Genomic DNA, 12,146 nt, shown 5'->3' with positions numbered 1-12,146 from the left:
GACAGCCCTTGTCACAGCACTGCTGAGGACCACCTGGGGTGCCTGGGACTTGGGACCTCATTCCCTCTTAGAATACCCTGCCAGTTTCCAGTGCCCCTCAGACCACACTCAGGCCACAGCCTGCCTCGCCCTCTCCACTCTGGGCCAGTCTCCCTGAGCCTCCGTCAGTGCCCCTAGCCCTGGGGCTTCCCAGTGTGGGTTGAGATTCATTCGTGGGTGGTGAAATCTATTTAGTTTGTCACCAACAGTATTAAAAGATTAAGTAGACTAGATTAGCAAACAGGAGTACATTGCCCATGGGAAACAGAAACAGTGTCCTGAATCTGTTGTTTCATATCTCTCTCTCTCTCTTTCACACACACACACACACACACACACGTGTACCAGGTTGCCATGAAAGTTTCTCTTTTCTGTGGGTCACAGTTGGTGTGTGGAGACCTTTGCTCTAGAATGCCTGCCTTCCTCCAGCCAGGGGCCTCTTCCTGTGCTGGTGTGCACCCCTGTCCCTGTCCCTTCCTCCACAGAGCTGTCCCTTGGGGCAGAAACACTCCCAGTGGTAGACCACAACATGCCTGTGGGATCTGGGGGCCACACTGGGGCCTGCGTGGGCAGCGGGCAGCGTGAGCCTGGGTGAGGAAGGGCACAGAAATGCTGCAGATGGGACAGGTGGGGAGCTCCTGGAGCATCCCATACTTGCAGTGAGTGGAACTCAGTGTGGACGAGCCAGGGCCCATGCTGGGCGGTGCTGGCCTTCTCTAGGGCGCTCAGGGAGCCAGGTGCCCCACCTGTGGCCACCTCGGAGACCCACATGGGTGCTGACTCCAGCCCACAGGGCAGCTCCCATGCCTGAGTCTGGCGCCTGGCAGCCTGTGAAGCTTCTGAACAGGAATCCTTACTTACCTCCTTCTTACAGGGGAGGAAACCGGTTCTGAGAGGCCAAGTGCTTTACCCAAAGTTACCCACGGGAGCGTGCCAGGCCTGGCCTGGAAGCCCGTCCTCGCACACAACCAGCATTGTATGGAAGTCCTGCGCTCCGTAATTTAACCTAGGACACTTCCAAACACTGAGTCACCACATCCTGATTCAGGGTGAGAGTTTTCTCTGTGGCTTTAAGGTTAGCAGGAAATGGTGGCCCAGGCCCCCTGGCCTCCGGTGAGGTGAGGGCCCGTGTCTTATCCGCTCCAGGAACAATAGTGCTGGCCTGGCCGGGGCTCCCTCCACCGCCGCGCCCGGCAGAACGAGTCCTATAAGGAGCCCTTGGTGTCCATAAGTGCTCTTGGGACCCGGCTGGCCGCAGGCCAGGGAAAATCTGTGCCTACCTTGGGGTGTGTGCTGGGGAGGGGCAGGATGCCACAGCCCGGGAGGGGTGGTGAGTCAGCGGGGCCTCCCTTGCCTTCCTCGCCCCTCCTGGCTTCCTCCCCCAGGACCGCGCCCACCCGTTCAGACCTGGCACCCCCACTGACCCAGCTTTTTTTTACTGACTGAGCAGTGCAGGTTTATAGAAAAGAGGATAATAAAAACAGTCTTATCCATCCAAAGTCTAAAGAGCTTTCCCTCTTGTCTCTTACTGAAAAAAACCAAACAAATAAAAACCAGACTTTTTAAGGCAGAAATTTTTCTACTTATTTTTTTATTTTATTATTATTTTTTTACTTTTTTTTTTTTTTAAACTTGTGCCCCTGAGATAAATTAGAAAGGAGAGAAAAGATGTAAAAGCAGACAAATGCATCCCACTCTCCTGTCCCCACAGTGGCCTGGTGGACAGGCTCCCTCCTACCCTGGTCTCTTTCTCTTTGGCTTTCACTGTGGATTTTAACATCATGTCGCTTCACACGTTCCCAGAAAATCCCCAGGTGAGCCTAGGAGCCAGGCTCAGGGGAGGTTCCCCACCTCCTCTTTCTCTCAAGAATCCACAGACATTTTGTGACCAAGGGCAGGACCCAGACCAGAGTCACCTCCTCCAGGAAGCCATTCTTGACTGCCAAGTCCCCAGTGTACCACTCGGTGACCTCCTTCATAGTTTTGTCTCTCCACTGCCTCCTCCCCAGGCCCCGAGCTCCCAGATGCAGGACTCTGCTCTATGGTTTTCATGTCCCCAGTGTAGGGCACAGAGCCTGGCACAAAGCAGGTGTTCTGTATACACTGCTGACTTGGAAAGGAGGCAGGAGGCAGGTGGCTGGACCTTCCACTCCCCAGCTGCTCAGTCTCGTATGCCTGGGCCTGATTCCCATGCAGGTGGCACGAGCTGACACCTTTGGGCCTGCACACTGTGGCCCAACCACGGACTGGCATTTCCACCAGAAGTCAGGACAGAATAGGGACAAATACCCATTTGTTTCATCCCCACCCCCTTCCTGCTCCATTACCTCATAGACTCTAGAAATTCTCCAGATCAGCAGCACCTTCCCCCAGAGAGCAGAGAGGATTCCCTGGGAAGCTTTCCCACCCCAAGACCTTCTCTGCCAGCACATAGGAAAACCTATACAAAAATGTGCTGTCAGGGACGCCTGGGTGGCTCAGCAGTTGAGCATCTGCCTTCAGCTCAGGGCATGATCCCGGGATCAAGTCCTACATCAGGCTCCCTTCAGGGAGTCTTCTTCTCCCTCTGCCTGTGTCTCTGCCTCTCTCTCTGTGTCTCATGAATAAATAAAATCCTAAAACCAAAAATGTGCTGTCAGAGAGGACAATGTTCAAATAGTCACACCACCCCTCCCACACCCATCCAGCATCACTTGGGCAGAGACAGGGTGCAGATGCACATGGAGGTGGGGCTGGGCTGTGAGCAGAAAAGCAAAGCTCAGAGAATCCCTCCAAGGGAAGAGCCAAGGCAGGCTACTTTGACATAGGTCAGAAGATTCTGGGGTCCCAAGCCTATGATGTCTGGCCCCACTCTCTGACCCATCTGGGACGTTCTAGGTATAGCTCAAGGCGGGAGGGGGGACCTATGCCTCAAGAAGCTGTGGAACCTGGGTACGGGCTGGCTCTATTGCAACAGGATCAGGCGCACAGACATCTATTCTGGCTGAGGTGGGAAAGATCTGATTAAGTGATAACATGGGGCAGGGCTGGCTAGCAGGGATGGGAGGACTCAAGGAGGGGAGGGCTGGGAGAGAAGAGAGGGGTAAAGGCCAGGGAACTCAGGTGGGGCTCCCCCACCCCTCCCTATGTGGGCTGCCTGCTTCCTGCCACTTACCAATCTGGACAACACTCCAGAAACTTCTCCTGCCTCCCATGGATCTGCCTTGCCCCAGGGGAAAGTTCTCTAGGCAAAAACTCCTGGAAGGGCGCTGGCAGCAGGTGAGGCACTTATTGGTGAGACTTCTTATCTGGGGCTCCCCACATTCCAGCAGGTCAGAATGCTGCCAGGCTCCTCCCTGCTACCTGGGGAGGACCTGGGTTATTTCCTTCAGAGTACCTGCTAGTTACATGAAATCCTCCCGGTGGGCTGACCTTCCAGCAGCAGCTTGGTGCCTGTCTTGTTGGAATTGAGAGAGGCCACTGGTTCAGAGAAAGCTGTGCATGGTTTGGTCAGATGGTCAGGGAAGGATAGGACCAGAAGTCCAGACTTGGGCAGAGGGCGAGTGTGCCAGTTAGTTCCAAGGGTCTCTCAGCTTTAGCTCACCCTTCTATGGTCCACACTGTGATATGGGCTGGAACCCTGCAAGCCACAATTCTCTTTAGACTTTGGATGGATAAGAATGTTTTTATTATCTGATTATTTGTTTCCTCCCACACCCTGACAGCACAGCACAGCTCCATTCACCCATCTCCTAGGCTGGTCTCCCTCTGCCCCATCAGGCGTCACGCTCCAGAAGGCAGGGGTGGTGTCTGCCTTCTTCGTCTTTATATCCCCATGCTTGGCACAGAGTGGGTGCTCAAGAAGTATGTGTTGAGTGAACACATGGGATTAAAGGGTGGCCATCTCCTCTCTCCTTACAGCAGGATTTTATATACTTGTTAACCTCCTGGTCATAGGAAGTGCTCGTCTGAACAAGCACACATCTAATCCCTCAGTCCAAACCCTTGAAGAATGCCAAGACCCCGCCTTGAGTGAGCTTAGCCTGACAAGTATCTAGCCCCCGGAGTCTTTGGCAATTGGGGCTGTGCACTCCGGCTTTTCACTCTTTCCTATCGTGGGGTGTTCTCCATGTGTTCATGCGCCATTCCTTCAAGACAGGGCTCCTGACTTACCTTACCCTCCTTATTAAAACTTTCTCATTCTTGTACCCCCTGAGAGCAGAGCATATGGCTTGAGCTGTAGCAGCATCTCAGTGAATATCTGTTGGTTCACAGTTGGAAGTTGCTCACAGGAGACCCACACTTTCTAATAAGAGTCCAGATGACCAACAATAAAATACACGGGCTCACATTTCTAGAACAGTTGTGATGCACTGTTGTATCCTGTGAATATCCTTACTGAGCCCCCAGAGCTGTCTTATGAGATCTTTACTGTTGCTCTCTCCACTGTTGAGGCTCAGAGTGGTTAAGTAATCTGCCCAAGCTCTCACAGAGATTTAGTAGCACAGCCAGGCTCTTGACCCTGTACCGACCGATTCTATTTTCCTGAACCACACTGGGTGTCCCTAAGAATAAAGATGGGACTGGTGCAGGGAGGCCAAAGTGGGTCCAGGCAACATAGGGAAGTTAACATGGATGACTTCCCACAATGCCTCTTCCATTGCTCTTCTGCGGCCCCACACTTCAATCTTCCTTCCCTGTCCCTTGTTCTCCCTTTGGGGGGGGGCATTCTGGGGCATTAGAGTGGGTATCAGTGGCCCCCCAGGCATGGAGATCATTAACTCCCTCATCTTGCAGGAGGAGAGTGGGAGGGGCCCACATGGTGGTGAGGTGGGGGGTGAAGGTAGGGACAAGCTAGGCTGTTTTTTTAGAGGGTGGGAAGGGACAGAGGGCGAAAATTCCAAGCAGACTCTCTGCTAAGCAGCGACTTGATCCCGGGACCCTGACATCATGAGCTGAACTGAAATCAAGAGTCAGATACTTAACTGACTGAGCCACCCAGGCGCCCCTCAGACAGGCTTTTACATACAAATAGAGTAGAAGAAGAAGCAGGCTGAAAATAGGTGAAACTGAGGATATAAAGGTGAGCTTCCCCAGCTAAGATTCTGGAATGAGCTTCTAGGGGCATCAGAGTATTTCCCTCTGACCACCATGCAAGCGAGGTAAGAGGCTGAAACATTTAACACCAGAGTGCCTGAATTATTTTACCTTTTACCTGGCTGACTAGAAATCTTAGCTGTTTCTTTTTAATTAAACATTGAATCAATAAAGTTAACTAGTGAAGAGATTAAAGTCAAAAGACTTCTTGGACTCTGCTTCATAGAGCACTCCCCAGATCACAGTCACCTGGGTTGGCTCTCGGCATCCCCATCATCTTGTAAAAAAGTTGATGAGTCAACTCACACCACACAGGCAATGATCTCCCCCTACCACCCACGGCAATCACTCTCCCCACCTCCCCAGCCACCTGCACAGTGTGTGCTCTGAAGAGCTGAGCCAGTCACCTGGCCCCCAGCCCCACCAAGCTCTGGCACCAGCGGGCTCTCACACTCTAAGAATGAAAGGCAGAGGGAATACACCATGTCTGTTCTCACCTTAAAATGCACTGTTTCACACTCAGGGATTACATTTTGAAATCAGTATCATTTTCAAGTGAGAAATCTGAACTCAACAGTAAGGCTAACAAAACACGAATTTTAATGTTAAAATTTCAGAAAGTCTCCTCAGTTGCTGGTAGGAATGTACAAGCACTGTGGAAAACAGTTTGTCAGTTTCTTGATAAAAAGTGAGCACACACTTATTATACAACCCAACAATCACACTCGGGCATTTTCCCCGAAGAGTGAAAAGAACACCAGCACTAAAGCCTGTACGTGAACGTTCATTGAGCTTTATGTAGAATAGCTGAAAACTGCACATGACTAAAATATGTCTCAATGGATCAATGGTTAAATAGACCATGGTACATCCATGCCATGGACTACTATGCAGCAATCAAAGGAAGGAACTATTGATGCATACACAACTGGGGTGGACCTTCAGGGCGTTATGCAATGTGGAGGAGGCCAATCTCAAAAGGCCACATACTCTATGACTCCATTTATTCACATAACTTTTTAAAAAAAGATTTATTTATTTTAGAGAGAGAGAGCTCGTGAGCATGAGTGGGGGGAGGGCTGGAGGGTGAAGGAGAGAATTTCCAGCAGACTCTGAATTGAGAATGGAGCCCAACATAGTGCTGGATCTCCCTACCCTAAGATCATGACCCTGAGCCAAAATCAAGAGTTGGATACTTAAGTGACTGAGCCACCTCAGCGCTCTTATTTGTATAACTTTCTTGAAAAGTTAACAAAATATAAGTAACAAAATTATAGAGATGTAATTGGTGGGTTCCAGGAGTTCTAGAGGGGAAGAAGGAAGACCAGGCGGGGTCGGGTGACTGTAAAAAGGAAGCAGGAGGAAGACATTCGCGGTGGCAGTTTTCTGACTCTGGGGGTGACATGAATCTACACGAGAAGATGACACAGAAGTATGGACATACTTTACCAATATCAGTTACTTGGTTTTTATGGGACTAGCAATACAAAATATGCAACTACCTGGGGAAGCTGGGGGAAGGCTGTGAGAGACCTCTCTGAACTATATTTGTAACTGCCTATGAAACTCTAATTACCATAAAATAAATGTTTAAAATGTGCATTTTAATGTTAAAGAGTCTGAAATAAAGCAACTTAGGTAGAGCCTGTATGAGCAGGCTCCGGGGGCAGAGCTGGGGTGGGGGGCGAATATGCTGATCCTCTCGTCACCCTAGTTTGTCACTGTTGTTACAGCAAAAGAGCCTGAGACTGCTTGCTGCTAGCAGCAGGGGTGGCAGGGGGGCCTCGGGGGAGCCAGAGTTAAGAGCTCAGGGCCTCATTGGAGTGCTGCTCTTCTTATAGTTTTGTCCCTCACTCCCATGGAAAGGCCCTTGGCATGGGCCCTGCTCTCCAGACCTCACAGTGGGTGCTTCGTAAATAGCGGCTGGAGGCAAGTGTGCCTGCAGACACCACCCATGTCCACCCTGGGCCACCCCGTCACCGACTGTATCTGAATCCAGGTATGGATTCCACTTGCTAACTGCCCCTTTCTGCTGCCCTGAGCTCCTGGTTTCATCCACTCTCTGGACTCATGTCCTTAGACAAACATACAGATGTCTATGATGCCTCAGGTCCCCAGACTGAGAGTCTGCTGGGCCCCCAAGGCCTGGTGCTCTGTAGTCAGCCCTCCTGGTGCTCAGTGCCCAGGTGCAGCATGGTGCAGCATGCCCAGGTGGTCGGGGGCAGAGGGGTGTCTCTTGGGCTGATTCTCACCCTCTTCTCCAGCCCAGCATATCTTCTGCTCAATGGGATCAGAATCAACCAACCAACTTGATATTCTCTCTCCTCTCTGGTTCACCTCCCATCCCTGGTCCCTGGTCCTAGATATGAGGCAGGCACACTTGATTCTATAGTCTGTGCTAGGAACATGCTTTTAAGGAAAAGCCAGTACAAAATACACGTACAGAATATCCCCATTAGATACATACATATACATATACATATACATATACATAGATATATATGAATATATGCATATAAATGTGTTATATTTATTTCCGTATTTTCTAAGTATCCCACAATGAATAAGGATCACTTGTGAATTAAAACTAAACTTGTAGGGGCACCTGGGTGGTGCAGTTGGTTAAGTGCCCAACTCTTGATTTCAGCTCCTGTCTTGATCTCGGAGTCGTGAGATCGAGCCCCATGTCAGGCTCCCCACTCAGCTTGGAGTCTGCTTTAGATTCTCTCTCTCTTTCTCCTGCTGCCCCTCCCACTCATGTTCTCTCTCTCTCAAAACAAATATATACTATATGTTGGCAAATCGAACTTCAATAAAAACAAATTAAAGAAATTTCTTTTTTTAAAGAAACCTTTAAAAAAAAACTAAGGTTGTAAATAAGGAAACATCAGACAAGGCCAAATGAAAGGACATCTACAAAACCACATTTTCTTCAAAAATGTTAAGACACAGACTGAAGGAGACAAAGGAGATAAGACAACCAAAGGCAATGCAGAATCCTTGACTGGAACCTGGACCGGAAAAATGACGTGAGTGGACACATCAGCACAATTTGAGTGAGGTTTATTAGAACCGTTGACCAATGAAAATATCGATGCTAATTTCCTGATTTTGATAGCTGTATGAGGTAAGCTGCAGACTTTAAGGGAAGCTGAGTAGAGTATAAGGGAACTCTCTGTACTATTCACATGGCTTTGTTATAGATCTACAAGTACTTCAAAAGAAAAATAAGTGAATACAATCGAGCCAATGACATACCCTACCCCTTGAGGTACTTAATGCTCCAGAGACAGGCAGAAGCATACAGGAGCCCAGCCTCAGGCAGTGGGTGCATGAGGTGGCCCCTATCACGAGGACATCCCTCCTGGGGGGTTTCCTAGTTCTGTAAGCCCCTTCCCTTCAGCCTGCTGCCTGCTGGGCTCTCCTGGATTCCAGTGCCTTTCCTTTCCAGGCTGGCACTGGCCGCCAGTCTGGAGAGCCACCCTATCCATTGAGGTCCAGCACCAAAACTGCTGCCTCAGTGGTAGGTCTGAATCCCTCCCTGACTTGACAAGGTCAGGTCTCTCCTTGCTGATGCCACAGCCCAGGGCAGTCACCAACCACCTCAAGCAGAGTCTGACTATGGAGAAGTCCTTGGGAGTCTCTCTCCAGCGGGCGGGGAACCTGGGAAGGCAGGGCCTGTAGCGGGGGCTTTGCACAATTGGCATAAAGCATGCACTCCGTACAAAGTAGTGGAGTGGACCACAATCCTGGCAGTTCATGTGGTTGTTCTGAGGGGAGGGACACACCCAGGGCCAGGCACAGAGCACTTGCAAGAGCACTAAGCTGTCATCCGCCTGGCTTATGCTTCCCCTGGGGTGGCAGGTTTGGCTCTTGGGTGGGGTTTCAGCTGGAGCCCCCCGAATGTTGGGTCCACCCCACCTGGCTTCCCTTTCTTGGTGCCATCAATGGGCACACTTTAACCACTTTGCCACAGGGTCGCTGGATCAGGCCCAGCCTTCCAGCAGATGATGAGAGAGGGCTAGTCAGGTCCACCTGAAAACTGGGACCACTTTCCACCTTCCCCTCCCAGGCCCGGGGTCAGCACTGCCAAATTCAGGGCTGGTAAGAGTGTAACCCACAAGCTAGATACTTCAGGGGGTGTTCCAAAACAAAGCTAACTCCTTTGCCCTGAATTGCTCACCAGACTTCAGTGTCCCCTGAGTAGAAAGAAGATAGTGACAGCTGGCTCAGATGGACACTGTGTGCAGAGCTCTGCAGACTGCAACCTGTGCGAGCCACCCGCCCCCTGCCCCTGGCAGGGATTTCGGCCACAAATCAGCTGCAGGGCATCTCAGACTATGCGGTGACAGGTTCCAGTGCACAACCAGGGTGGCTCACACAACTGTTTTATGGCAGATGTTGTCACAACCTACCTCTTGCACAGAGTCTACAAGTCAAAGTTCAAAGTCAGCGAGTGTGACAGACAGCTAAGAAAATCTTGGAAGACCTCCTCTCAGAAGGAAAGACAGAGCCGCCCCCCACCACTGTCCTGTTTTGAACTTGAGAAAAGCAGAAATAAGCAAGTGGTTGGAGAAAAGAAACCATATCAAAGTCGATTTCTAGCATCTTCCCCAGGACCTGGCATATTTTAGCAGCATCCCCCCATCCCTCACTGACCCTCCGATCACCAGGTGGCCTGGCTGTCACCCTGGGTTTGTTTGGGAAACCCACCATACTGCTGGAATTGGGAGGAGCACAGGGAGGGATTAGGGACCGTGGGGCTGAGTCTGAGCAGTGGGGGAGCCGGGCCCAGAGCAGCTCGGCTGTGCCCCTGTCCCCAGGGAGCCCTTGTCCCCAGGGAGTGCGCTTCTCCGGGGCCCTCCCCTTCTGCAGGCAGCCCACGCGGCAGCACTCACCAGCTCGGGCAAGAAGAAGGCGTAGGGGATGGTGAGGAACAGCATGACCCCCAGGGGCACTTCGGGCGGGGCATGGCTGGTGGGGGGCGGCAGGTCCGGGGAGGCCATCTCTCGCCCGCTGCCTGTTGCCCTTGGCTCCGCTGCAGCTCGACCGCGCCGGTTCCGTCAAATATCACCTCCTGCCCGACACACCCATCGGACGTCGCCTGGGAGGGAAAAAAAAAAAAAAAACCGTTCCAGCCGAGCAGGTCCTTCCACTCCCTCGGGCCAAAAGACTCCTTGGTGAAATGCGAATGCGGATTCGGATTTGCATCAGATGGGCCTGGGCTCGCTGGGGGCACCGAGGCAAGGAGGGCGGGAGTCTCTTCCCAGACTTCTCCTCCTCAGAGATTTTGAATCCGGAGCATAGTACTCCAAGGGGTGCTCGCTACAGCCACCACCCCTCAACCTTGTGGCCGGAGTGTAGGCGGAGGCCACTTGCTATGACCAGCACTGTTTACTGAGGACCTACTATGAGCTAAGCAATCTGCAGGCAAGTCTGGGGCTCCCCACAGCCGTGCTCAGGGCTCTATCATCTCGTTCCCAAGCGGGGAGACTGAGGATCTGGTAGGTTAAGGCCACAGAGCTGGTCACTGACGATGCTGGGTCTTATGTCTGTCTGCCCCTGCTGCCTGGGTCCCCCCTTCTCCACTCATGGGGGCCACTTTCCATCCCCAACTAGCTGTCCTCACTTCTGGCTCCTGTCCCCAGGAAACTGCCATTTCCTTCTCTCCCTGCATCCGCTTCACCACCCTCCTCTCTTCTCTCTTCACACAGCAGATGGAGGGGTTCTCCCTCTCTACAAGTCCGCCCCGGCAGGCACCTGAGAAGGGTTCAGCTGGCTGGGTGCTGCCCCAAGTATGAGCCTTCCTCCTTCCTTGCCACGGCCCCCAGTGTGGCCAGGAGGCGGGCTTGGGGCCAGGCTGTTCCTTCCTGCCTCCCGCCCACTCGCCAGTGGATCAGGGGGGCTGTAACCCAGTGGCCAAGCAACTCCTCTCACTCTCAACCAGGTCCTGGAGACTTGAGTCTTTTTCTTCTCCGTCTTAGAGTTGACCATCTGCAGAAAGGCCTGGAACCTCAGGGTCTGCTCGGGATGCTTGGCGTCGGGGTCCTTTCTCCTTGCCCTCCGTGGCCTCAACCTCAGCCCCTGGCAGGCCAGTCAGGGAGTTGATCCCTGGTGAGGAGGGGATGTAGGAAGGTTAGATTTGTGCGCTGGGGTGATTAGCGTCCTCCACAAGAGTGTGTCTGTTTGCAGTGTCTGTTCATTAGCTAGGGTAGTGCATTCCAGGGCCTGCTCTCCTGGGCACAGCTCAGGGGAACAGCCAGCTGGGCCTTTGCCTGGTCTGCGGATAGCCAGTGGAGGGGGGTGGTTGGGACAAATGAAGCCCAAAGCAAAGCATTGCAAGGAGATGCAAAGCATCCTGAGTAAACCTCAAGCCATCCTGATTACTCCCTTCTCCCAGGCCTGTGGAGACCAAGGGAGAAAGCAAGGCCCTAATTCTACCTGCCACCTGGCCCCACCTCGTTTGCAAGAGAACTCAAGCTAAGCAGGCATTGCCTCAGGAATCTCACCTCTTGCACCTCTCCTGAAGGTTGTAAATGAGCCCTGTGGCACTCTTATGGCCTGTAGGATACTTTGACTTGACCACTGACAACATGGCATCATGGGAGCAGCTTAGGGAAAGCAAGAAGGAAAACACGGTCCTTAGGCTCACTGCTCATCTACAGGTAATAATAGGACCTGGAACCCCTTAGAGGTTAACAGGGCCTGAGCCACTTCCACCTCCTGAGGTAATTAGTGTAATTAAGAAATGAAGATGGGGGCTCCTGGGTGGCTCAATCAGTTGAGTGATGTACTCTTGATTTCCGCTCAGGTCATGATCTCAGGGTCATGAGATGAAGCTTCGATTCAGGCTCTGCGCTGAGAGTAGAGCCTGCTTGGGATTCTCTCTCTCCTTATCTCTGCTGCTTCTCCCCTCTCTTTAAAAAAGAAAACAAACAGGGACACCTGGGTGGCTCAGTGGTTGAGCCTCTGCCTTTGGCTCAGGGTGTGATCCCGGAGTTCCAGGATGGAGACCCACATCAGGCTCCCTG

The 12,146-nt window shown here is 52.0% G+C and overlaps 1 protein-coding gene across 2 annotated transcripts in view; it reads right to left on the bottom strand.

Moving 5' to 3' along the window:
- MALL (mal, T cell differentiation protein like) overlaps positions 1-11,226 on the bottom strand; it is a 28,685-nt gene extending 17,459 nt beyond the window's left edge. Inside the window, exons 1-2 of one of the 2 annotated variants that reach the window (XM_072767165.1) lie at positions 11,053-11,226; positions 10,014-10,219 (exon numbers count right to left, since the gene is read on the bottom strand). In XM_072767165.1, coding sequence (XP_072623266.1) covers positions 10,014-10,121 — 108 coding nt within the window. In that variant the 5' untranslated portion in view covers positions 10,122-10,219; positions 11,053-11,226. Of the gene's footprint in view, positions 1-10,013; positions 10,220-10,875; positions 10,969-11,052 lie in introns of those variants that run through there. The other variant, XM_025994341.2, reaches the window with a different exon arrangement.
- Positions 11,227-12,146: the final 920 nt, after the last annotated feature.

Source organism: Vulpes vulpes, chromosome 8 (assembly GCF_048418805.1).
Source record: "Vulpes vulpes isolate BD-2025 chromosome 8, VulVul3, whole genome shotgun sequence".
Taxonomy (NCBI): Eukaryota; Metazoa; Chordata; class Mammalia; order Carnivora; family Canidae; genus Vulpes; species Vulpes vulpes.
This window is presented reverse-complemented; position numbering and strand designations above follow the sequence as displayed.